The sequence below is a fragment of the Amphibalanus amphitrite genome, unplaced genomic scaffold, assembly GCF_019059575.1.
Source record: "Amphibalanus amphitrite isolate SeventyFive unplaced genomic scaffold, NRLGWU_Aamphi_draft 000613F_arrow, whole genome shotgun sequence".
Lineage (NCBI taxonomy): Eukaryota > Metazoa > Arthropoda > Thecostraca > Balanomorpha > Balanidae > Amphibalanus > Amphibalanus amphitrite.
Genome location: NW_024882107.1, coordinates 128,619 through 156,390, shown reverse-complemented (window position 1 = coordinate 156,390; position 27,772 = coordinate 128,619). Strand labels below are relative to the sequence as shown.

Below are 27,772 nucleotides of genomic sequence, written 5' to 3'. Positions count from 1 at the left end.
GTGGTAACAACGGTTTCAGGGATTACTATAGAGTAGCAAAGCTGCGGAAGACAGTGCGGTGAGACAAAAAAAAAAAAAAACTGGCGGGGCTGGGGAGCTAACGGCAGACTCATTGGTCGGTGGGGTGGGTGAGACAATTTAAGGGGACCAATTCGGTAGAACTAAAAACTACAGAGGTTAGCGGAGCGTCCTTGATGACACCGGACCTGGTGTGAGCGTATAAAAAGAATACCTTTACAAACGAAGGCAACAAAAGAATCTGACAGTTGCTAAAGGCTTCTGATGATGCTAAGCCTCAAATATTCCAAACATTCATTGGTGTTAAAAAATGTCATGACAGTTGGTCATGTGATGGCATGTCATGTCAACTTCTAAGGGCTCACAGGTTACGGACAAAGAACACAATACGTTGAAAACTAACTATACGCTGAGAATGAAGCTAAAATTAATCGGGCCACTGTGTACGAATTACAGATGACACGGCAGCGGCCGCGACTTTTCCTCCGCTGCCGGCAGAGCTGCCAGGGCCTGATTCGCAGCGCTTGCCGCTATTAGGCACTGACGCTTCAGTTTACATGAAAACGTAAGCAAAAATGCTCAGTCTGCTTAAAGTGACCATCCCACCTTAACATAAGTTTTGAGTTGAGATAGCCAAATTGGTGGCCATGGCCAGTGGCGTATCTAGGATTTCTCTCAGGGGGGGGGGGGGGGGGTCCGCAGTCAAAAGGGCCCTTGACTGACTGGGTTGAAAGGGCCCTTAAGTGGCAAAAGGGCCCTTGAAGCCTGAGTTGAAAGGGCGCTAGCCCGCGCCCCGTAGGGGGGGGGGGGGGCGAAACGGCCCCCTGTCCTCTTCCATAGCTATCTCCTAAATGACTGCAGATATCGCCACCAAACCACCAAACTTTCAGGACCTCTCCGGGCATCCATTTTACACATTGTGACCTTTTTCCAGAGGCTATGATAGATTGGCCGCAAATACCTACGTCAGAATGACGTCATGTTCTGCCATTTTCGACCCAAAAAAGTTTAAGCAGGAAGAGCTATCAGGCCTACAGAGCTGTAGAAACATGAAAATGTTCCGATATAAAAAGTGTAGAATTAACAGGCTTAGGTCAAATCTGAGCACAGTTTACAGAAAGAGCGTTAAAAGAGCTTTGTTTGTTTTGTTGGGTTGGACCCAGGCCCTTTCGGCTTTCGGTCTGACGAGACCATTTCAGGGCCGGAGGGATGATAGGAATTGAGGGAGACATTGGTCTGGGCGGGCACCTTGGTGAGTCACTGGGGCTGAGCCTGTCCAACAGGACAGGCCGACCAGCCTCCCAAGTGCTCACTGCACCCGGTTACGAGTGTGCTTCCTTAGGAGCTGCAGTGCGCTCCAATGGGAGCCGCCCGCATGGAATAAAGTTGCCCGTCCAGGTCCAGTCCGGATCAGGGGTTGCGGCATGGAGGAGAAGGATTTGAATGTCCTGAGGATGGAAACGGCGAAAGGGGTGTTAAAAGAGCTATTAACTACGCTTTGCCCCGGTACTGTAGCTCTATTCATTTCCGAATCATGCGGTGGTTTGTTGAAAATTGTCGAAATTGGACGTGAAAATTTGCGAATTTTAACCTTGGATGACCTATGTGAACTGAATTTTGAACTGATCTAAAAAGTGACAGGCGTAATTTCGTCATTATTGTTTGCTTGCGTCCCTTCGAACACTGCCTTAAGGCCTGGCTTCACTATGCGTTTTCTGCGTGCGTTTTTGCAGGTTTGCGTGTTTTGCGTAATATCGTTCTAGGAAAAAGTTATAAGCAATATAATTTTTACTTTGGTTATATACAAAAGCTAATATAACTCTTATGTAACTAAAATTTAAGGTGAAAAACATCACAAAAACGTAATATCGTTCTTTTTTCTAGAACGATATCACGCAAAACACGCAAACACGCAAAAAACGCACGAAGAAAACGCATAGTGTAGCCAGGCCTTTAGGCGTGTTGGTACGTGACTCAGAAGCCGAGTTATAGATGCAGGGGTGCGGAGCCGGAGCTGGAGCCGGAGGAGCCGCCGGTGCCGGCATATTTTGCCTGGAGGCTGGAGCCGGAGCCGGAGCCGGAGCCGTGAAACAATATAGCCCGGAGCTGGAGCCGGAGCGGTAAAAAAGGCGGCGACTCCGGCTGTTTTTTTTTTTTTTTTTTTGAAGAGGAAAACATTATTGACCTAGTTCGGTTTCACAGTACCTACAAGGCAGTAAAATATGTGGTATTCAAAATAGCCTTGTTATGCAAATACAGAAGCAACGTGAACCAATCCTTCATCTTTTCTTTTCCACCCGTATTTATTTGTATAAAGGATGAACTGAGTACTGGAGTCGAAGCCGGAGCCGGAGCCGGAGCCGAAGCCGATTTTTTTTCTTCTCCGGAGCCGGAGCCGGAGCCGTCTGAAATTTCCACGCCTCCGCATCCCTGGTTAGAAGGACCCTGGCCGGCCGGGGGGGGGGGGGCGTGGGTGCCACCACATCGTTTTTTTTTTGCGACAGCTCGGAACACGTCGGCAGGCAACAGAGAGCCAAAACTGGGCATAGCTACCTGACCTTTGATGCAAACCGGGCCTTGTGACGCCCGCATTTTCACGGAGGGCCTCTGGTCGTCTTAAGGACACTCTGTTACCCTCAGAGGGACCCTCTGATGGCCTCTGAAGACCATCACTGGCCTCAAAGGGTCCTCTAGTGGCCTCCATGGACCTTCTGGGTACCTGAAAGGTCCCTCTGTTTTCTTTCCAGGGGCCCTTTTTTACCTCAAAAGGTTCTCTTTTACTTCAAATGACCGTATGTTGGTCTAATACATGAGGCCCCTAGTGGCCTAAAATAGCCCTCATATCATCTAAGGTGACCCCTGTTTGCCTTAGAAAAGAGGTCCCTCCGGGTGCCTGAGAGGCCCTGTTTGTGTCCCAAAGGGTCCTTTGCTGGCCTCATAAGGCCCCTAGTTGACCTAAAAAGTCCTCTGATTGTCCAAGGGCCCTCTGTTCGCCTCAGAGGGCCAGCTTTTTCCTCAGAGTGCCTGATGACCTCATAGAGCCCACAGTGGCCTGACATAGCCTTCATATCACCTCAGAGGGCCCTCTGTTGTAAGGCTCAAGTGGCCTTCTCAGAGGGCTCCGACTGCCCTGTGACTGACAATTGTCCACTCTTATCCTTCTTTTGGGTGACCTTTTCCCCCTCTGACACCCAAGCCAAAATACGATTTTGGGACACTGACTCCGAGGGCCAGTTGATTTTCAGAGGACCCTCTTTGAGGTGGATGTTAGGGCCCTCTGTTCGCCTCAGAGGGCCCTCTGGTGGATTTAAACTTCAGAGGACCCTATTTTGGCATCAGAGGGCGGTTCTCTGTGGCATCAGAGGGCCCTAGGAGGCCTCAAATGGCCCTATTACATCTCAGAGAGCTGTCTTTGACCTCAGAGGGACCTTTTTTACTTCTTTGTGGTGTCTAAGGGGGCCCTCTGGCCTTTGTTCGCCTCAATGGGCCTTAAGGGGTCCTCCGATGACTTCCAAGGACCCTCTTTGATCTCAGAGGGCCTGATGACCTCATAGGGCTCATGGTGGTCTGACATAGCCTCATATCACCTCAGAAGACCCTCCAGTGGCCTCAGAGGGCACTTTGTGACCTTTGAAGGCCCTCCATTCGCCTTAGAGGGCCCTCTTTGATCTCTTTGATCTCTTCGATCTCAGAGGGCCCTTTGTTCACCTCAGAGGGCCCTTTGGTGACCTCCAGGGACCATCTTTGATCTAAGAGGGCCGTCTGGTGGCCTCATAGGGTACCTTGTGGCCTGACATTGACCCTCGTACCTCAGAGGGCCTTCTGTTCGTCTTAAGGGACCCTATGCTGGTCTTAGAGGGCCCTTTGTGTGCCTGGGAGGCCCCCTGAGTACCTGAGAGGGCCCTCTATGTGTTTGAGAGGGCCCTCTGTGTGCCTGAAAGGGTCCTCTGTGTACCTGAGACGGCCCTCTGTTTGCCTGAAAGGGTCCTCTGTGTGCCTGAAAGGGCCCTCTGTGTACCTGAGAGGGCCCTCTGTTTGCCTGCGAGGGCCCTCTGTTTGCCTGCGAGGGCCCTCTGTGTGCCTGCGAGGGCCCTATGTGTGCCTGAGAGGGCCCTCTGTGTACCTGAGACGGCCCTCTGTTTGCCTGAAAGGACCCTCTGTGTGTCTCAGAGAACCCTCTGTGTGCCGAGACGGCCCTCTGTTTGCCTGAAAGGACCCTCTGTGTGTCTCAGAGAACCCTCTGTGTGCCTGAGAGCCCTATGTGTGCCTGAGAGGGCCCTCTGTGAGCCTGAGAGGGCCCTTTGTGTACCTGAGAGGGCCCTCTGTGTGCCTGAGAGGGCCCTCTGTGTGCCTGAGAGGGCCCTATGTGTGCCTGAGAGGGCCCTCTGTGAGCCTGAGAGGGCCCTCTGTGTGCCTGAAAGGGCCCTCTGTGTGCCTGAGAGGGCCCTATGTGTGCCTGAGAGGGCCCTCTGTGAGCCTGAGAGGGCCCTCTGTGTGCCTGAAATGGCCCTCTGTGTACCTGAGAGGGCCCTCTGTGTGTCTAAGAGGACCCTCTGTGTACCTGACAGCGCCCTCTATGTGCCTGAAAGGGCCCTCTGTGTACCGGAGAGGGCCCTCTGTTTGCCTGAGAGGGCCCTCTGTGTGCCTGAGAAAGCCCTATGTGTGCCTGAGAGGGCCCTCTGTGAGCCTGAGAGGGCCCTCTGTGAGCCCTAGAGGGCCCTCTGTGTGCCTGAGAGGACCCTCTATGTGCCTGAGAGGGCCCTCTGTGAGCCTGAGAGGGCCCTCTATGTGCCTGAGAGGGACCTTTATGTACCTGAGAGGGCCCTCTGTGTGCCTGAGAGGGCCCTCTGTGTGCCTGAGAGGGCCCTCTGTGTGCCTGAGAGGGCCCTATGTGTGCCTGAGAGGGCCCTCTGTGAGCCTGAGAAGGCCCTCTGTGTACCTGAGAGGGCCCTCTGTTTGCCTGAGAGGGCCCTCTGTGTGTCTAAGAGGACCCTCTGTGTACCTGACAGCGCCCTCTATGTGCCTGAAAGGGCCCTCTGTGTACCTGAGAGGGCCCTCTGTTTGCCTGAGAGGGCCCTCTGTGTGCCTGAGAAAGCCCTATGTGTGCCTGAGAGGGCCCTCTGTGAGCCTGAGAGGGCCCTCTGTGAGCCCTAGAGGGCCCTCTGTGTGCCTGAGAGGGCCCTATGTGTGCCTGAGAGGGCCCTCTGTGAGCCTGAGAAGGCCCTCTGTGTGCCTGAGAGGGCCCTCTGTGTACCTGAGAGGGCCCTCTGTGTGCCTGGAAGGGCCCTCTGTGAGTCTCAGAGGACCGTCTGTGTGCCTGAGAGGGTCCTTTGTGTGTCTCAGAGGGCCTTTGTGTGCCTGAGGGGGCCCCCTGTGTGCCTGAGAGGGCCCTCTGTGTGCCTGAAAGGGCCCTCTGTGTACCTGAGAGGGCCCTCTGTATACTTCACAAGGTCCCTCATTGGCCTAAATGTGTCCTCTAATAATCCTCAAAGGGTCCCTTAGAGAGTTCTACAATACTTTTTCTTTTAGCGAATAAAATGGGAAGTGGTCAAAAGGGCCCTTGAAGTCATTTCAATTTTTTCCGTGTTATAAAAAAAACTTTTTTTTCTAGGCTCCAGGGGGGATCCTAGGACCCCCAGGATCCCCCCTTGGATACGCCACTGGCCATGGCCTGAAAATACCGGTTTGGGCACTCACAACATCGAAAAATGCTTTAATTCGGAGATATGGAATTTCAAACTTGCAGTTTTCGGATTCTTAGGGGCTAGTGCATTGGAATGCCCCTTAGAATTTGTGACGTCAGCGGAGGTCTAACGATTTTTAAATCTTTGACTAAAACGTTTGGTAGCACGCGGTGGTATATGCTGCTTTGCGCGCAGCAAATGCCGCACTTTCTAACCAGTAAAACGCCTTTTGGGCGAAGAACGAGCGAGCGAGATAGTGAGCCCTGCACGCGCGGAAGGGCGAGAGGGTACTTCCAACGGGCTTGTGGAAAGCACCCTTCTAACCGGTCGCTAGCGGTGTGCCAAATTTGAACGCAATCGGCCCAGCCGTTCCTGAGATCTGGAAGCGGCATTCTGCACGTGCGCACGTGCAAACGGGGTCCAAAATGACTTTTGCACGGCACCCTACTAACCGGTCCCCAGCCCTGTACCAAATTTGAGCGCAATCGGCCCAGCCGTTCTCGAGATCTGGAAACGCCCCCTGCACGTGCGCACGTGCAGTAGCACCCCAACCTTAACACATGCAGATGAATTATCTGATGGAGCCCTAACTGTGTACCGAGTTTCAATTCAATCGGCCCAACCGTTGTGCCGTTATTGAGGTTGCAATTTTGGGGTTCTTAAAAATGTCCAACTTTACCACGCGCCACGTGCGGTGGTTGGCAAGAACGCATGGTGGCCATCACACCACAGAACTTTTACGTCCAAGTGACATTCAGTAAAGAAGACCGCTTGTCAATCGGATGTCCCGTTCCTAAGATATTAGCTTTTGAAGAGCGTCCCCATGGCCGGCCGGCCGGCCGGCCGGCTGGCCGCTCATACTCAGGATTTTCCCTTAATTCAGTATGAGCTCGCTCGCTCGCTGCGCTCGCTCGCTCGTAATAAAGTCGCTAGGAACAGCGGAGATCCCAAAAAGTAAACAAAAGTAAAATTTAAATGACTTTTCCCGCCTCGACAATGTTGAAGGAAATCCTTTGAAATCGGAGGAGCCGGGTGATAAATAAGGTCAAGCAATGCTGAAGCAATGCTGAATATTTAAGCACTAGTGCATAAACATTATTTAAACGACTTTGGGTTTATTGAACCCATTGACCTATTTAAGTAATAAGTCTACGATTGAACGTCCTCGACATCCTGTCTGGCATACGTTCACAGACTCTTGTCACGGATGGACCCCTTGTCCCTTCGTCACAGAGCGAGTGAAGAGATGGATTCATCTGACGAAGAAGTTTTTCACAAATGGATGAAGAACAACTGTTGCGCTTGGAACGAGAAGCGGAACAGGCAGGCACAGCATCTGCCACAAAATGGGCCATGCAAAAACTCAACAACTGGCTTGAAAAACGACAAATTCAATGCGACTTGGCAACAGTTCAAAAAGACGATTTAGGGAAAATACTGCATAAGTTCTATGGTGAGCAGAAACACACGAAAACTTCTGGATCCTTAAGCCCAAGTACTTTAAACGGTTTGAGAGCAGGAATACAGTGTGCCATTGGACAGCTCAGAAGCGATGTGCACATCGTGAACGATAGAGAGTTCACCCGCGCGAACAAAATTCTCAACGCAAAGTGCCGGCTATACGCCAAACAAGGTAACCCGAAGCCGCAACACAAGGAAGAGATAGGGGAACAAGACCTGCAAAAAATAGCAGCGTACCTGTCTGAGAAAGAAACGATGGAGAACCCGCGCCGTCTGCAGGAGGCGGTTTGGTTTATCATCGCGTTTTCCACGGGCGCTAGGGGTCGCGAGATATACAGACAGCTGCAAAGAAGCGGAGTCCGCTTCCACAAAGATGATGCCGGTCAGGAGTATTTCTCGATCGACCAGTGCGTTGTTGAAAAAAATCATCCTGGCGGACTGAACCGGGGCGACCTGGTGTCCTCTCAGCCCCGGATATACGACAGCGCGTTCGGAGGAACGACATTTCACGCACTGATCAGGCTGTATCAGTCGAAGCTGAACGATTCGTGCCCCTGGTTCTTCCAGCAGCCGAAGCTTCAAGCCAGCTCCGAAGCTTCTTGGTACAAAAACCTGCCGGTTGGTGTGAACACCGTAGCCCAGATGATGGCCCGCATGAGCAAAGAAGCAGGGCTCAGCGGCGCGTACACAAACCACTGTGTGCGCGCCACCACCATCACGCAACTGTTTCGTGCAGGCGTGAGTGAGACCAGCATCATCTCACGAACCGGCCACAAGAGTGCAGAGAGCCTGAAGCCGTACATCGGACGGAGCTCGCACGCCCAGCTGCGCCGTGAAGCGGATGTTCTCGGGAGCGCCGTGGCGGGACCAAGCGGCAGCGGAACACTCGTCGAAACGGCGGACGGGAGGCCGGCGGCAGGTGAAGAGACGGCCGCCGCAGAAGCACTGGCGCAGCGTGCTATAGCTGGATCATTCACCAACTGCACCATCACGGTGAACGTCACATACAATGCGCTGCGCCAGTGATTCGACTTCATCAGCGCGTGATGTCACTCACCTATCTACGATTTCTGGTTACATGTATGTTAAAAGCTTACCGTTGAATGTTAATGCGCATGTTTATAAATGTCCCCCACCCGTAACCCGGCTTCCCACATATCCCCTAGTGTGATGGGGTGAGAAGGAAACCAAAGTAATTTGAAAGCGTGATCGAATAAACGTGTACTATATTTCTTGATATAATTGTTTTTAATCCACGGAATACATCTGGCTCTCTACTGTTCTGTAACCAGGAAATGGTTCGATTTCTTGCAATTTACTGACGTCTCGGCTGGAAAAATCATTTAAATGACTTTTATGCGACCTTTCCTCGTTGAAATGTATGTTATGTCACGCTTGACTTGTTTAAGCACTCGTTTATAAATGAACTCGTTTCACTCGTTCATTTATAAACTCGTGCTTAAACAAGTCGAGCGAGACATAAAATACATTTAAACGAGGAGAAGGTCGCATAAAGTACAAGTTTAATATCTTGAAAACCGGTGAATATTTTTCGATGAAATTTGGTAGATATTCGTTTTCGCTCTTTCTGAACCGAGCGACATCACTTTCATGCCAATTCATTAACTTTTTTGAAGGTGGGAGGCAGACATGTGCATGGATCCGAGAAAATGGATCTGGGATCTGATCCCACGGATTCTGATCTCGGATCCGACGGGATCATAGATCCATCTCTGTAATTTATCGAGAGATCCGTAGGGATCACAGATCCGAGTCTCATTTTTGCTTGAGATCATGTGAGATCACAGATCCTCACTTATTTTTTGTCAACACATATATAAAAAAAAAACTTGTTTCAACTCACAAACGTTCTGTTTTAGTGATTTTATGTGATCGCACGTCATAATCTATAGTTTTGTGTCACTTATTGGCATAGAAACCCTTTAAAACATGGTTTCAAATATGGTGCATGGTGGGATTCACTCAGATCATAGATCCATGTTCTTAATTTATCGTCAGATCATATGAGGTCATAGATCCAGGATGTATTTTTCACGCCGGATCCGGTGGGATCATAGATCCCAACCTGTACTTTGCTTCGAGATCCACTGAGATCATAGATCCATCACTCGGATCCATGCACATGTCTGGTGGGAGGGTCCCTTTCCATGGAAAACGGAACGTCAATACCTGGTAGCGGCGGGTAGCGGCGTGCCGTGAAACAGGGCCCTGGCGACAGCACCGGCCGTCGAGTCTGAGTCTGACCTCGTCCGCCCCTCTCTCCCTCCCCAGCCGCCAAAGGTCATCGTACGCACAGCCAGGTGCACCGGCCGCGGCCGGCGCTCGGCCCCACCCCAGCGCGCGAGGAATGTTCCGACCCCACCGGCCACCACCGCCCGCCGCGGCCTTCAGCCATTCCGACACAAACACCAAACACGCCCGGGCCATCGGCGTCTCTATCGCGACTCCTAGACAGATCTCACTATAAAAAAATGACACACCCAGCCGATTGGCCTCTGGGGTGGACGGGAGTGGTGCGCTGATTGTGCTGTGGGTATCGCTGGGACCGGGGTGGCGACAGGCACTAAATGGCTACCGATGGCGTGCCACCGCCACCGACGGCGATCCGAACCCAATGGCCAGCGCGATAATGTTTAGCTAGGAGTTCGGGCCACCAAGCACGTTGTTTACTTTTGATAACGGTGTTAAAAACTTGAATTACAAAACCGGTCCACTTTGGGCGTCTGTACTCGTACATGCATTGCCACACCATTCAGCCTTGTAAGACTAGCTCCAGTCGGTTTCCAAGAATATCCCCGAACAATATGTTGTCTTCATATTTCATCACATACTTTACTGTGTCAAGAACGGGCATGGCCCAGTCTTGAGTGCCGACATCTGAACCGGTCCACCGACCTAAGCCTTGTTAGTCCCGTCAGGTTCCAGGCGGGTGGCGTTTCATACTTCGACTCCTCATCCGACGCAAATAGCACTTCCAGCCAATGCTAGCAAGTCGCCGGAGACATCCAACTTAACTCACGCCCAAGCCAGTATCTTTCCGAGCGGACACCTCCCCCCCTGCCCGGTCCCATCCCCTCCAATCCTCACCTCTGAACTGATACATGGCCGCCTGACTGAGCAGCTCGTCCCTCATGCTGACGCAGGCGCGGTTGACCATCTGCGACATGTGCAGCTGGTTGCTGTCCGCGATGGCCATGACGCTGCTGAAGAGCTCTGCCTCGGTCTGTCGCGCGTACTGTAGCCGGCGGGGTGTGATCTGGATCTCACGAGCCATGTCGAACGCGGACAGGATGAAGGCACGCAGCAGCTGGTTCAGCGCCTGTAAGGGACAGGGGTGGGAAGGTTAGGGGAGGATGGGGCAGCTTCGCCGCTTTTTTTTAGAAAGTGTTGTATCTCAAAATTGGCGACATAGTTATGTCTGCACTCTCTCAACGCTGGCAGGTGTCGCATTAATTTTCCTTTGCTGTACAGTACACTGAAAATGATAGAGTAACTACTTATACTTAAATTTTGACCTTTTACAAAGGTCTGCAAAGCGGCCAAATTACCCCGCCAGCAGGGTTATTTGGCCGGTGGTGTGAGGCAATTTGGCCGGTGTTAATTTGAAGCCTGGATTTTATGTTACAGGCGAGTCAGCTTCAGCGTCAGCAATGACATGCGTCCTATACGCATTGTTTAGGTTGACTCGGTGTCGGACTTATATTCGAATGGCTTTGACTCAGGCTTTGTTAGTGAGTTTAACATTTTCCTGCGCAGCTGAGAATGCGCTTCCTTTGCACACACTGTTCAATGAAATATTCGCATTAACTTGTCAAAACATTGGCCATTTTTACAATGTAACTTTTAATTAGTGAGGGGGAACTTTAATGGAAAAAATGTTATTTTCTTAGTTAGGAAATATTCGACTAATTTCAATTCAATTTTTTTTTTTTGCAATCAATTTCTCAACTGAGTAGGTATCAAACACTCACATCTTGTAACCTTCCCATGTCCGCAAACACGTGATCGATACTTTTTGCGAAATGCAGTTGCGACTATCAGTTTGATTTGAGCAATTCCCTAGCTTCCAAGTCGTACTACGTTGTGCAGTGTCTTGACCAGCCCCTAGAAGGCAGACTGTGCCGCAGTGCCACCGCCGGCGGCTGTGCACCCTACCAGAGGCCTGTTTCACTAACAAATAAAGTGTGTAATTACAAAGAAAAAACTTGAGTTTAAAAGAAATAATTACCAACATTTGAAATTTGGATTTCACGAAACCTTCGGGCATGAATTTTGAGTTTAAGATTTACCAACTTTTTTACAAGAAAAAAGTTTGTAAGAAACATCGAAATCGCAAACTTTCTGTTTCACGAAGACCAAAAACTTGAAAGAAAACGTTGTACTTACAAACCCGAAATTCCAGTGGCCCTTACGTTTGGAATTTTATTACTTTTTGTGCAATGATGCAAAGGAATCAATTATTTAAAATAAATATGATATGCTGAGTCATTATATGCACTTTTTCACTTAGCACATTCCCTACGAACCAGCTACGAGCAATAAATAAATATCGTCATGTTTTGTCATTCGCGCGCCATAATTGCATTCAACAGTCTTCTGCTGTCAAATGCTTTACGTGCTATTTTCTTTCAATAATAAGATATTGTGAACTATCATTTATACCATTCAGAAACAGCATCATTGTTTTTAATTTATTCCTGCAATTTATGACATGAAAACTAGACATAGGTTGATAAAAAGAAGCAATATCTGTAACATGTTATAGTTCTTGATTAAAAACAATTTTACTGTTTACAAGTTTATTTACCAACTCTTTTTATCGGAGGTGCCGCTGGTGATGAAGTTTAGTGAAATCCGATTTTACATAGTTTGCAAAAATACTTATGAATTGTAAAGTTCAAACACTTGTAATCGCAAGTTTTTAGTGAAACAGGCCTCAGATAAGCACCACAAGCTTAGCAACTCGGCTGTCCCAGCATAGCGATCCTGAGAGCACCGGGAAAGCTGCTCCACTAGCCCCGGCCAAATTACTCCGCATTGCCATTCTGAAAAAAATTGTCTATAAAATCGTTACGGTTACACGGAAATAGGTGAATTGCTTTTGGAAACGCAGAACACCCTTAAAGGGACTATCCCACCTTCTAAAATGTTGTTAAAACCAGTTAAATTGTGCCCGACTTTATAGATTGGATGACCAGGAACACGGTTCTGGCATTTATTTTTCATTAAACATCTTAGGCTTCCCATATTCCAAACACAAACTTTCAAATATGTGACGTCACAGCCCAAAATTACCTCCTTCCCCAGGCCACATTACTGTCATAAAGCTGATTCTTTTTACTCTGTAGGCACCACAACAAAGTTCAGACCAAGTTTTAAGCGATTTTTCAACGAACAAACCCATTTAAATCAGAATGACTAAACGAGGTGATGTCACACTAACGGTCGCTCCATGTTGAAGATAGGGCCTTGTACAAGGCCCATTTTCAAATGAAGGGAACGAATTTCTTCAACACCAAGAGGCCGCGGGGGTTGCAACCTAGATAGATAGTGGTTTCTGAACTTCGCTGCAAACTTGGCTATCTCAACTCAAACCCCATGTTAAAGGTGGGATAGTCCCTTTAAGAATGGCACCACAATGTCGGAATTCGTTTACAGCCCAAATAGTACATGCTATACAATGTTTCAAATGCAAGTAAAAGCTATCATTTTCTAATGGATTTCCCGTTTTATTGATTTTGAAGAAAATTACGAGGGGGGGGAGTTTTGAAAATTTTCCACGGATGAGTTCCACCAATGACACACGAATAGAGGCTAGATTTATTTCGTTCATTTATGTCAGATATCGTACAGGTGGGGGCAGCCAAATTATATTGCCGGCCAAATTACCCCATCCTCCCCTACACAGAGCGGAGGGACATTTGAATACGAGCCGTCAGGGCTGGAGTGTCATACAGACTAACGAGTTATACAAATGGAAAAGTTTAAAGGCAAGATGTCATGAGAACCACCGTGGCATAGCATATGTGTCAGAAAGAACAGAATGGCATAGCCTGTGTGTTATTTAGACTTGCTTGACATGGCTTGTGTGTAATAAAGACCAGTGTGACATAGCTTGTGTGTCATAAAAGACAGCCAGCGATTCAAGCTCCCGCTGGCATGCAGCAGATTAGCGAGTCATATGCTAACGCGTCAAACCACAGGTCAATGTACTGTTGCGCCATGGGCCTGTGATCATCATTGTCGAATGATGCAAAATACCAATACCGCAAATCATTAATCCGACTAGCAAGTCACAGAGTTCCGGCTGTCATGCTGTCACGTAGGCATGTGTCAATGACTACTATCTGCTAAACAGCAGCTTCGCCAGGCGTCAGGTGCATGAAAACAGCACGTGACAGCTAGCAAACGGCCAATGACACATACCCAACGGCCAACGCGGTGCGCTCCTGAACCACAGCCAGATCCCGACGAAGCTTGTTTGTGAAAACGCATCATTTTAGGAAGGCTTTGAACAATTTGTTGTTGTTTCATTAAAAAGTTATGGTGCGTGGACCATATACGAAAAGCAGGTAATCTGTATCAACTTGGCACCATCCTCTTGGACAAGGATCACTCGAATTGGCCCGCCATTCAGCGTCTTCCCGTATTTAGTGAGTGACAGTGAAAAAGGGACTTCTCAACTCAGGAACAATAGGAAATGTCTGTAAGTTGCGACTACACCGCAACGCCTACACAGTTCAGCATACCTTTGCATACTTCTCTTGTCACGGATAAAGCTAGATTAGAAAGGCAAACACAAAAGAATAAAGCGGTCACTGGCGGATCCAAAAAGGCGGTCTTGGACGCTACGGGGAGCAATCTCCCCCCCCCCCCCTCCCAAAGTTTCTCAAAATTCCAAAAACTCATCGGATTTCGATTCCTTGCGCACTGCTGTGCAGTTAAAAAATCCTAATAAGCTATTTAGTTTTCGTTATATTATCGAAAAACGCACATTTTTGTCGATTTCGGACGCTGCGGGGCATTTGCTCAAAAAGCCCCCCCCCCCTTGGATTCGCCGGTGAAAATGGTTTGCTACAGGTTTTCTTTGGAACACATGCCAGCATGGCGATTCACTTTTAAGACCCGGACGTTTTGTGATGGAAATGTGACAGATATTTGAGATAATCCTAATTTCGTAATTCATTTGAACCTCATCCACAGCAGTTTCCCATCAGAAAAACCGCCCAGTTCAGTGAAGTATGCGGGAGAGAGCAATGGCCGAGGCGCTACATGCCGATCATACGGGGCTGAAAATAGTTACAAATCGCCCGGGGCCGGGTCGCAGCGCTGTGCCGCAGCGACCGGCCGTGGCGCAGCTGGCGGTGAAAGCCCGCGATAACGAGGACTAGAACAGTCAGATACGAATAACAGAAGCCAAAGCACGTAACTTCTTCAAAACATCTTGAAATCATCATTTTTTGTGTCTTTTTCCAAATACTGGTCGGCGAATATATACCAGATAATGGAGGGGACTTTGACCGAAGAAAATTAACACTTTACGAGGGTAGTGTGTGAGTGCAGGAACTTTTTGCATCTAAGCGTTGATAGCCAGTTTTGCACAAAAACTGCGCCGGTGGTCCACTAGATAGCAGCGTGATAAGGGAACCTATCATCGCGTTCGGACAACTCGGGTCTGTGGCACTGAGTTATCTCCGTCCGCCTATGTTGAGATCAGCGTCAGTGGGATAGCTCCGAGCTCACTGGTCCCGGCCCCACGAGACCTGACGTCCAACGAACCACTTGGCACCTCCTCTGGAACCGGTTCTCACCAGATACGGGCGCCCCTGGCAGCCGCCGACCTCCAGTTTTATGATATAAAGTAAAAAATAATTATCTTATTTATTTACTTCGAGGAATGTTTTGACGAACACAAGGACCTGCCAAGCTGATGTTCCACAGCAATGCACCGCATGGATGCCTAACTCATTATCTATTAATCACGTGCCAGTAGTGCTCTTCTACGATAGGTGGCCATTCCGAGCCCTTGTCAAAACAGTAATCGCCGCCGCCGAACACGAAAACCATTGACAAACGCAACCACCGACAGACATGGATAATAAAGTGACTATAATGCGAAATGACCAATCCAAGTGTAATGAATTATTTTGTAAAAAGACACCACCTACCAATGATAACAAATGACAAATAAGCATATAGAGACAATAATATAACCTTTTCCCTCGTCCAATATGTATAAAAATTACACCACCAATCACATTACCTATAATTTGTCAATCAAGCAGAGCCAAGACTGCCCTGAGTATACATATATTCCCTCGGTGCTGCTCTCATTCTATGTAGGTCAGGCAAATCATTTTTATTGCAACTGCGGCATTTGTGCACAACTCCAACACGGGTTGTCGCCGATCCGGTTGACCTGCTAACCACTGCAGCTCGATGTAACTATCTGACACGATATCACTGCACTCGGAACAGAACGGCCGTCCGCGGACATCAGAGACGATAACAAGTTCCTTCACGTTGACACGGTGCGACTGGCGAGCAATCGGCAACGTTCTGCCGGATACCACCGACCTAATGCATGCATTGTGCTAAATGGCAATAGCCGACAATGATCGGAGTTTCCTTCACCTTCAAACCAAATTTGAAATCGTCATGATTATCCAGTCAGTTACATAATCGAGGACGGCCCACAAAAAACGTGTTAACCTTCAATGCTCATTTGACTGAATAGGACCAGTGACAATGGCCTTCATTGGCATCATGAAGAACTCGCTTGCACATTTAAAATGTTTCTTGCATGGTTTACTGCCTGTCTAAATGTTTTCTAGGGTTGAAAAGATTCCACATTAGGAAATGTGAGACAAAACTCCATTCATCAGTAAGAGATACTTATATCATAGAAAAAAAAACCGTTCGAGCAAAACATTCATTGAATGGAAAACGTAGAATCATCCTCCTGGGAGTGATTCAGTCGTATGAGGACTGAGGAGGTTGCGCAGACAGATGCAGGGACGAATCAGTCAACAACACCTACTGACTGCTCCGCATCGTTAAGTGACCGGCACTTGTTCGACGGCTTCCCCTCTCGCGACCCTCCTATCGCAGTGCATGGTTTCCTCTCACGCTTTTCAATTAACCTTCGCCCCAGTGGGGGGGTGGCATATGTTACCACCCTGTCGCGTTTTTTGCGTGTGAATAAAAAACCGCGGCGCGTAGCGCCGCGCCGCTTGGGATAGCTTTTGGTACATCAATTTTGGACAATGTGTGAAATTTTTGACCCCAGGTCATGTCAGGTCAGGTCACCAGGTCAAGTTAAGTGACCAAGCCTAAAAAAAGGTTTGCAATCATGTCCAGCCTGCAATGTTCGTCAGAAAGGTTTTAAACTTGGTGGATTGCATGCTGTTATGGGCGCCTACAATTTGTATATCTCGGATTTTTTATATCCGTGACCTAAGGTCAGGTCAGTGGCGTGACCTTTCCATTACAAGTCAATGGAGAAAAATGAAAATGCCTCTAGATCCGTGTGTAAGCATTGGAACAGTCCAAATATTTCAGAATCACAATGACTTAGACCACTCGTGATGACCAAGGTGTTATTTTTGCTGATAGCCTCTAGAAAGGTCATCCGAGGTCATTTGAGGCTACAAACAGTTTTTTGCCAATAACTGGCGATTGGAAAGAGATAGAACGCTGGGGATGGTCTCATTGTGTTTGTCTTGTTGAGACGCATCGACTGATATGCAACATGACCTATTCCGGTCAGGTCATGACCTTGACCTGAGGTCAAATTTTCAAGTTGACCTTTCAAGGACAAATTATATTTCATTCGACGCGTCTCGGCGAGGGGAACACGAATCTGGCAATAGAAATGTCGTGGCTTTTTGTAGTCGAAAGTTATTGTCGAAAAACACTTTTCGTAAAAACAGTTATTTTTGGAGTTTTTGCCCTCTGGAGGCTAAACCGTTGATCTGAGGTCAATATTGATGATGACCTTATCAAAAGAAGAGTTCAAGAGCTATCGATTGCTTTTCCATGCGTTTTTCTATCTATCATAGTTCCTGAGATAAATGCATGTTTTCTGAAAAATATAATGACATTTGGCAAATTATGATCTTTGATTACCTCCAGTGACCCCAATATTGCTCTAAGGTGAAAAATGACCGAAGTCCGAAATACTTTCAAACGTACGCATTGAGAGCTATCGACTGCTTTTTACCGCGTCTTTCTAGCCCTCTTAGTTTTTGAGTTAGAGGTGGGTGGTAACATATGCCCCTCCCCCCCCCCCCCCCTCCCACTAGGGCGAAGTTGGCTGAGACCGCCACTAGGGCGCGGGTTAATCCATGTAGAATAATTTTCCCCATCGAGTATTTTGGTGAATTATGCGTGCTTCAGATTTCCTGAAGCAGCTTATTCAGTATGTGCACTAAAAGCAGGCGGAAGGGGTTTGCACCAAGCAATGCTACCTAGTAAGCTCCAATTATTAATATGCCTAAAGCAGAAACGGTGAATAGTTGCCAGCACAGCCGTCTTTGGACGCACGGGTGCCGCCATGACTGGCTGGAATAGCGCCAAGCCAGTGGCGTATCTCACCCAATACAGTGGAGCAGAGCAGAAGGGAGCGGAGAGGAAGGGAATGGAATGGAGTTGAGTTGAGTTGAATTGAGTTGAGTGGAGTGGAGTGGAGTGGAATGAAGAAGTAGGGAGGCCATTTTGACTGGATTTAGGTGAAGTGGAGTTAGACAGAGTGGAGTTAGGTGGAGTGGGGTTAGGTAGAGTGGAATGTAAAAGCTCATGAGCGGCAGCGAGACATATTCGACGACCGTCACCAGCTCCCTCCGTAATTCAGTGGTCTCTCGCTCACTGGGCCTATTGCCTCGGCCAACGCTTCCATCGTCTGGCCTTGACACGCGCAGAAAATGTGGTCACCAAAATAAACATGCGTCAGAATAAAAAACTACCTTATTTTAGCTCGGGAAATTTCTTTGTTTATTTCACGCCGGCAACACGAGTGAACGTCAGACCAATATCAGCTAAAAGTTCAATGTCTATTTATCAACCTTTCTTCAGACCTGTGCGGTGTGTATGAATGGCGGAGTCGCGACCATCCATTGGGCGTATGCCGTGTATTGAGGCCGGGCGCGGGTGCCGGGGCGCCCTTCTGCGTCACTACTATCGGGCATAGCTGATGGGGTGGTCGCGCGAGTGATGACAGGGGCTGAGGTGGCAGGGCGGCTGGTGGTGGCAGGGGCTGAGGTGATGCGGTCGATGGTGGCAGGGATGCCAGCGGCGGCACACGTGCATTGCGATCAGACACAAATGCAACATTCGGAATGACCGTGTTTTCAACCTCTTAACCGCGAGAGACAGCGTCGGCAACAGTGAACAGGGAAAAATGAGCACTGAGCAATGAGCAGGCGTTCGCGACTACCTAGATTTAATTAGGGGAGAGTGGGGTAATTTGGCCGCTTTTTTTTTAGAAAACGATGTAACTAAAAATCGACAACACATTTCTGCATTTTCTCAACGCTGACAGGTGTGGCATACATTTTACTTTCTTTGACAGTAAACTTGAAATGATAGATTAACTATTTATATTGAAATTGTGACGTATTACAAAGGTCTGCAAAGCGGCCAAATTGCCCCACTAGCAGGGTTATTTGGCCGGGGGTGTGGGGCAATTTGGCCGGTGTTAGTTTGAGGCCATGATTTTTGTTATAGGCGAGTCAGCTTCACTTTCAGCAATGACGTGTGTCCTACGACGCATTTGAAGCATTTTGGAGGTTGACTCAGCCGTCACAGTGGTCGAAAATAGTCAAAATAGCGGCTTTAGATGCGATGACAGCTTTTTACGAATAGCTTTTGAAGTAATCAAGCTAGGCCAAAACTTAAAGTATCATCGTAATTCTCTCGTCATTCCGCATCGAAACATGTATGTGTTGACCTCGACAGGTCAAGGTCAAAGGTTGGCTTCAGGTCACGCTACCTCAGGTCGCTTGACCTCAAGGTTACGTGAGTTCAAGGTCATCATGTATATCATTCGATGCGCCTTGACGAGCTGAACACAATGAGACCATTTGCGCGGCTGTATCTTTTTTCTGTATTTATTAGCAAAAAAGCGTTAGGTAACTTTTGATGACGTCACATGCCCTTACAGCTGTCCAATAGGAAATATGGCATCAAGGTAGTCAAAGTTGGTCATGAATTATGTCCTTTATGGTATAATTGACCATGACAACTCGGCCGTCCCAGCATAGTGACTCCGAGCGCACCGGCCAAGTTGCCCCGCTAGTCCCGGCCAAATAACCCCACATTGCCATTCTGACAATTTTTGTCTATAAAGTCGTCATGGCTGTACAGAACTAGATGAAATTGCTCTTGGAACCGCTGAACACCCTCAAAAATGGCGCTATAATGTTGGAATTCGTGTAAAGCCCAAATACTACATGGTATACAAATTTTTAAAGGGAAGTAAAAGTTACCATTTTCTAACGAAATTCACCTTTTATTAAGTTTGAATAAAACTAAGAGGGGGAAAATTTTGACATTTGTTCTCGAGTTAGTTCTACCGATGACAAATGAATAGAGACTAAAGTTATTTCATTCACTTTTATCAGCTTTCGTACAGGTGGGGGCGGCCAATTTACACCACCGGCCAAATTACCCCACTCTCCCCTACTGAATTGCGACGGGTGCAGCGATAGGCGTTTTCTTTTACAAGTTTTCTCAATTAGTCTATCGGCCGCGCCGTAGACTGTTGATGGAGAGGTTAAAAGTTGGTGATTCGTACGTAGAAATGGGTTTGGTGTCTCGGTTGTTTGAATACGTTTGGTGAGGTTTGGAATGTTTATAGGAATGCATTCAGAGCTTCCGGGGGAAAAATGTAAACGGTATTTGGTAATTCATCCTTCGGAAATTTGCGTCCGGGTTGTGCATCAGTATGATTGGGCTCGGTCGGGAGGCTGACCTCTCCGGCGCGAACAAGGTGCTGTTTTTAAACGCAGCACAGACGTATGAGCGTAGCAGATAGCAAACCGGCTCCGGGAGAAACATTGCGTAACGGTTCGGCGCCTACGTCAAAAATACACCTCCCCTTTACGGTTTGTGCTACAATGCCTAGTGAGAAAGCGAGCGCAACAATTACTTTTGAAGTTAAAGTCCAGTACCATTGTGAGCTCGGTAGCATGTTCCGACTTCTGACAGCTGGTTTAATTGCTCGTCTTCGGTTCCTTATTTCAGCTTCAGCTCTCTAATAAACCATTCCGTATACGAGTAGGACGGGTATACCTTGTGGGCGGCTAGCAGCATATATTATGACAATATGAAAAACGCAGATGACTTGAAATATGGTCAGAACTACAATTACCGACAGACGTGTCTATTGTAAGCATTACAATAAAAAATCATTACACCTTGATATGGAATTACGACCTCCAAGGCTTTCGACACGAGGGACCTAAATAAGGAGTTTTGACGATTTTACGTCAATCTGATAAATGACTAGGAAACACTAGAGAAAAAAAAACTTATTTGATTCATCACGCTTCTTGATAGCGACGTTTGGCGACCGGTTCTCACCAGAACCGTAATCTAATTTAATAGCAGCTTATTCACATATATAGCTGGGGCAAGGCTCCATTTGAGTTTTTTCCCCTTCGAAATAGCACGGAACATTTGTGCCCGAGTCAATGGCAAGTTAGTGACATTATTCGGCATTCTAACGGAAACGGCTTGATCAACACAATTATGACATAATAAATACCACCTTTTCCGGCCAAGAACTACGGCCAGCACTTCCTTTCCAAAACCACTTTAAAAATTGTTAAACCTCGCGATCAACGGCACCTGACTTTACAGGCGACAATAACATAATCCCTGCTTTATTTATTGTCAGACACATTCCGATCGGCTACATTATCAGATAGCTTGTCACCTTCCTCCTGACAGCAGAGTTCTTCACCCCGTCCTCAGTGAGGTGACTGTCAAGCGATGACGTGCGATAACGGGGAGCGACTGTGGTGGTGCATACGGCAGAGATTTACTCTCTCCAATATCCAATCAGTGGCCGAGTCTCAATCAGTCTCACCGCCTTGACTCGGTGAGGAATGCACAGTCCCCCGTCTTAGTTTGCTATGTCAATCGCACAGTCACAAGCTAAACAGTGTTGTTTTGACGGGAGCTGTGCGGTTCGCTGTCCCCACCTTCCCTATCAGTGAGCATTTCCCCGTCACTGAAATTGTTGACCCGGTGGGCGGCAAGTCCCCGATACCCACTCTGTTGACCCGGTGAGCAGTGTGCACTGTGCAGCCCCCGTCACCTACCTTGTTGACCTGATGCGCGGCCCGCAACAGCTGCAACTGCAGACAGGTCCTCAGGTAGGGCGCAAAGGCCAGCATCCCGGCACTGCCGGCCACTAGCTGACAGTTCTGGAACAGCTCGTCCACTGACTGGCCCAGCGACGCCGGAGGACACGTGCTGAACTCGTAACCTGCCAAACATGAACGAAAATAATGGCTGAAATAGTGATCCGAATGCACTGCTATCGACTTTCTTTACTGATAAGCAAACATGACTTGTGACATGGAAAACAGGAGATTAAGACCAGAATATACAACGTACAAAAAAGTATTTACCGACTGAAAAAAAAATCGAGATAACTGTAGAGCTTCACTGAAGAAAGGAAAACATAATGAGGATGATAACAGTTTCCTTCCGGGCGTAGCGCATTACGGCTGGCCTCGACCTTTGTTTAAACCTCCCCTACGCGGCGTCCCTCCCCAGTCCCCACCGGCCGCCGTCCTCTCACCTATGGCCCGCAGTTGGAGCAGCAGCGGTCCGGGCGGCGGTCGGGCCACCACAGCCGGCTCGGGGCTGACCCGAGCGGGCGCCACGCCGGGCCGCCGGCCGGGCCGGGCCTGGTGCGGCCAGTGCAGTGAGAGCTGCGGGGGCGGAGCGGAACCCGCCGGCTCGGCCGGGGAGTCGATAGGGGCCGCAAAGAACACCGCCTGTCCGCCGGTGATGCGGTGTAGATCGCCCAGCTCAGTCCGCTCCTGACGGGGAGGAGCGAGGAGCGGGTAGCGGTTAGGGGACAGTCTCGCTCCTGACGGGGGGGGGGTCGGAGTTTGAACAGGGGGACAACCCCACTTCTGCCGCGAAGCCCTGTTCCTGATGAAAAGCACATGCGTACGCATCAATAAATGCGAAGATCCTCCGTGAAAAGTCTTAACCCTCGCCGGCACAGGGGGGGGGGGGTTGATGCAACCCCCCCCCCTAAGGTTTTTCGCGAATAACTCGCGTAAAAAGCGGCCGATCGCGACGAAACTTTCAGTACCCTCGCATTGATCAATTTTACACCTACCCTGAAAATTTCATGACCCTGACCCCAATGACCTTTGACCTGTGACCTCTTTTCCGAGACCATGTTTGGCCGGAATCGCGATTCGGCGTATGTCGGCTAACATTAGCCGCGCGTTTGCAAGCTTTTAGATGTTTCAAACGTTCAAACATGTGATTTGATGTCGCTCCCATACATTAGGGTTGGTTTCAAGGTCACCTGAAGGTCAGGTCAGGTCATTGACCTTTGGTGACCTCGGGTGACCTCGGTTCACTTTGTCGAGTTTTACATGTTTCTAGGCTAGTTTTTGGAGCTGAATTCGAATTTGACAACCATTTGAACATTTACGAAGTAATTTTGGTGCCTTCATAACATGTTACGAAGCTGTCAGAGGCGGTTGACACGTATTACGAATACCCGTCACAACCCCTACCGGTTGACCTGACCTGACCTGACCCGACCTGGTCTAAATGCTTAAAGACATCATCTCTGATCAAAACTAACACGATATTCGTGATCAGCACCCCGGAAAACCACATAGCAGCCACACTTTACGACTTTCTAACAGGTCCCGATTTTCCCGGTGTTCGGGTCATTGACCTGACCTGGAAGGTCACCCGATGACCTAGGACCTTAAAATTGGGTATCATCGGCTTCGTCTCGTGACGGGCAACACGCTCGTTTTTTCCGCGAAGCTCTAGCTCGATCAGGGGCCAAACGCGAGGGGGGGGTCGTACCAACCCCCCTTGTGCCGTCGAAGGACGCAAAATGGCCTGTGCCGGCGAGGGTTAAGGTTACACAACTAAAGGCCGCCCCACACCGAACCTCGCATGCGGGTTGCGAGTTTTTGGGTTTTCGGGTTTCTTCAAAATCAAATAATACAATCCAAGCTGAGTGACCCACACTACCATCTAACAAGCGAGTCTGCATGTTTTTAGCTTGCGAGCGACCTTGCATCGCATTCCATAAGTTGATTTTGAGTCAACTTTCGATTTTCCTCGCTGCGAGGTCTGCGAGTTCTGCGAGGTTTGCGGGTTTTTCGTTGGAGTCGAATTTTGGTTCGTTGCGCTGGTATTGCGACTATATGTAAGTTTCTGAAGGTGTACCGGCTTCACTGCATTCATGAATTTACCATAAGGTAGCGGTCTAATCACTTTATGAATTAGTATTATGCTCGCAAACTTAAAACCCGCAAACCCGCAACCCGCATGCGAGTTCCAGTGTGGGGCGGCCTTAAAGGGACTATCCCACCTTTAACATGGGGTTTGAGTTGAGATAGCCAAGTTTGCGGCGAGGTTCAGAAACCACTATCTATCTAGGTTGCAACCCCCGCGGCCTCTTGGTGTTGAAGAAATTCGTTCCCTTCATTTGAAAATGGGCCTTGTACAAGGCCCTATCTTCAACATGGAGCGACCGTTAGTGTGACGTCACCTCGTTTAGTCATTCTGATTTAAATGGGTTTGTTCGTTGAAAAATCGCTTAAAACTTGGTCTGAACTTTGTTGTGGTGCCTACAGAGTAAAAAGAATCAGCTTTATGACAGTAATGTGGCCTGGGGAAGGAGGTAATTTTGGGCTGTGACGTCACATATTTGAAAGTTTGTGTTTGGAATATGGGAAGCCTAAGATGTTTAATGAAAAATAAATGCCAGAACCGTGTTCCTGGTCATCCAATCTATAAAGTCGGGCACAATTTAACTGGTTTTAACAACATTTTAGAAGGTGGGATAGTCCCTTTAAGGCGATTTTGAGCAATTGCAGCGAGAGGTTGTTCAACAACCAAATTATTCGGTCGCTATTCGAAGTTTCCAAATATTTGAAGTTCTGACTTGATTGATTGCATCCTTTATGCGATGCAACACGCTTTGCGTATGATCACATCCTATGTAAATCCGACAAATTCCACGCTAATGTGTTTGTGAGCCGAATACCGATTAAATTGAAATAGATAGTTGAGCATATGCAATACCGTAACATAATCCGTAGCCCGTGCGTACGCAGAAAACACTTCCCCAGATGCAAACGCCGATGTTCTTCGAACAAATATTAAAACGTGAGTAGTCTAGTAGCCCAGAAGTCACGGAACCCTCCGTGGGCTTCGGCCTCCGATGCCGCTGACTAGCGATGACTCGGCTGGCCTTGACGCACATTGTGTGGTGAATATGGGCCCGGTGTCGGCCGGCGCAAGGCGTGTACCGAGCATTCGTCCGGTGTCGGTCGGCCAAGGACGCCCCTCTCGTTCACCTCGACTACGTAAACCCAGCTGCTCAGGTGCGTCCCAACTCGCAACTACTTTAAAGGGACCCTCCCACCTTCAAAAAAGTTTATGAATTGGCATGAAAGTGATGTCGCTCGGTTCAGAAAGAGCTAAAACGAATATCTACCAAATTTCACCGAAAAATATTAACCGGTTTTCAAGATATTAGACTTTTACTTTTGTTTACTTTTTTAGTATCTCCGCTGTTTCTAGCGACTTTATTTTAGAAGTGCGGCGTTTGCGGCAGATGTTGCGCGCAAATAGCATATACCACCGCGTGCTACAAAACGTTTTAGTCAAACATTTAAAAATCGTTAGATATTTGCGCTGACGTCACACATTCAGAGGGGTATTCCTAAGCATTAGCCCCTCTAAATCAAAATGCTGCAATTTTGAAATTCAATATTTCCGATTTAAGGCATTTCTCGATGTTGTGAGTGCCGAAACCGGTAATTGTGAGCCAGGGACCCCATTTTGGCTATCTCAACTCAAATCTAATGTTAAGGTGGGAGGGTCCCTTTAAGTAGCCCCCCCCCCCCCACACACACACACACACACACAGAGGAGGAGTGGAAGGGACTGATGGCAAGGATGTCCGACAACTCAAATGACTAGCGTTAGGCAAGCCAGGCAATTTTCCACAAAACGTTTAGACTTGCGCTAGGTTCAGCTGTGTGAGTGATGCTAAACTACGATATCCATACTGAAATCAGACCGACAGCGTGGCGTGTGTTCTTCCCCGTGTTGACACCTCAACGAAGAAACTGAAGGTTTAAGATAGGGACCGTAAAACATCTAACGCCGTTCCCACAGAGCCCCACTGAGCTGGCGCACTCAGACCCACCTGTTCGGAGAGGCAGTTGGCGGCCGTGCCGTACAGGAAAACGGGCACCACATCCTCGAGGAAGCAGTGCACGGTAGCCGCCTGGTGGGTGGGAGCCACCACCAGCCGCACGTGGTCGCCGCGCAGCAGCGGGTGGTTCAGACCCACGTTCACCCACACACACGTGCCGTCCTGGCCGAGGAGAGGGCACCTGTCACACTGCGGGCCTCACGTATCGAATCGAGCCACACATCAACCGTATATACCTGAAGAGCATACTACGGGAGATATCGTAGACATTTCTAGGTAAAAGGTTCGCTAAATATTAAGGAGTTAATTGGCATTGTCACGTACACGTCAATTACCATAACTTTGCAAAAATGTGAACATAAATAGTTGGGATTGTGCTTACCCATAACGAGTAGCTATATTGACAAATGACAGATGCTTACAACAGTGCGTAAAAGAGCATCAGTCACAACCTGTCATCGATGCGTGCCTACGAACATCAGCTAGCATTGATTAATGGCTGTCAGGTATCCCGACATCCGGTTTAGCCGGGAAGTCTGCCGAGGCTCGATGCAGACTGGATACTCGCGACAATCAGTCGCTGGGAACCATCAGCGCTGCGGGTATTCGGGGGACCGGAACTTACAAGAAAAATTATGGAAATCGGACACGGAAAGGAGAATTCATGAAAGGACGTCTGGGGTGGGTTTGAGCCTACTGAGTGTTCCGCTCCCAAGAGAAGAGAAGGGTTATCACAGCTCCAGACTGCCCCTCCCCCCCCCCCAAGTAAGGGAGTGTCCCAGGCCGGCTGGTATCCCCGTCCGGCGGTGTCCGGGGTCTGCACCGGTCGGAAGGATACACCCCGAGGGCCCCTCCGGGCACCCACCGTGTCGGCGAGTCCGAGCTCAGCCAGGCAGGGCGGCTCCAGGAGCCGGCCGCGCTCCGTGTCGCGCACCACTAGGTCCGTCTGGCGGCGCAGGCCGCTCCGTTCCTCCAGCATCACGGCGAAGTTGTCGCACGCGCCGCGCACCACCAGCGGCGGCCAGCGGCGCGCGGTGCCGGCCGGCGCCGCCAGCGGCAGCAGCGGCTCGCCGAGCAGCGCGGCCACCAGCGCGGCACGAGCGCCGTTGTCGGCGCCGAGCACCACCAAGCAGACGGGCTGCCGCAGCACCGGGTGGTCCTCCTCCAGCTGGGCGAACTGGGCCGCCAGGTCGGCAGACATCGGGTCGTCTAGTGGACGGAAGTGGGGGTCTGTGGGTCAGCTAAGGAGTAGTTTTGTAGGCAAGAGAGAATATCTGTAGAGTAGCAGATGGGACCATATCTAGGGGATGTGGAGTGTATACATGCAAAGTAACAAGTACCAGTTCAACCTAACAATAAACCATTTTTGAGAGCACCGCGAATATGATGAACACGCCTGGAAGTATTTCGAAGCAACTTTTTCCAATATCACTTTTCCAAGGAATTCCAAATCATAAATCAAATAGGTACAAGTATGCAACCTGTAATATCCATAACTATTAGCTAAATACCTACCTATCAATCAAAATGAGTCATAGCCATGATCGTGCACTTCCTGGGTTACTGTTACCATGGATATTTTTTCAGTCACTAGTGCTGTTAATTTATGCATTTTCTGGTAAAGACAAACTAAATACAATATCAATCTTGCAATGCCATTGTTGCCTGCTTTTGCTTGCATATTTGATTATATCTATATTATGATTTATATGAATCAAATATAAACCACTTATAATGACAAATGACTCAAGTCAGGTCACAGTTAAAAGTGTGTCAAAGAAGTCAATATCATACCCATCGGCAGAGTGCATAATAATAATGAGTTTTCAAACAAATTTTGTAGAAAATGTCAGTTTTGATTAGTTTTATCTTTGGTACCATCATTGGATGGGCATTGGACAGGATCAAATGTGATCAACCAATGACCAAATAATTTAAATCATGCATCAAATAATTTCAATCATGTCTCAAATTGCATTCTGTCCAATGTCTGCTTGCCAATGTATTTTATGCATGTCTAAACAAATTATAGGTAGGTGCCTTCTAGTCATCAAGCTGATGATCTGATGCACACAAGCAAACAACCATCAACATTGCTTATCAGCATGACATGATAATCTTGAAATCTTCTATTGTCAATCAC

At 48.5% G+C, this 27,772-nt stretch overlaps 1 protein-coding gene across 1 annotated transcript in view; it reads right to left on the bottom strand.

The window, feature by feature from the left end:
• The window catches only part of LOC122363288 (dual serine/threonine and tyrosine protein kinase-like), a 50,013-nt gene that overhangs the window by 19,293 nt on the left and 2,948 nt on the right, over positions 1 to 27,772 (bottom strand). Inside the window, exons 2-6 of the mRNA XM_043332374.1 lie at positions 26,495 to 26,838; positions 25,621 to 25,791; positions 21,994 to 22,237; positions 21,509 to 21,675; positions 10,272 to 10,503 (exon numbers count right to left, since the gene is read on the bottom strand). Coding sequence (XP_043188309.1) covers positions 10,272 to 10,503; positions 21,509 to 21,675; positions 21,994 to 22,237; positions 25,621 to 25,791; positions 26,495 to 26,838 — 1,158 coding nt within the window. The remainder of the gene's footprint in view (positions 1 to 10,271; positions 10,504 to 21,508; positions 21,676 to 21,993; positions 22,238 to 25,620; positions 25,792 to 26,494; positions 26,839 to 27,772) is intronic.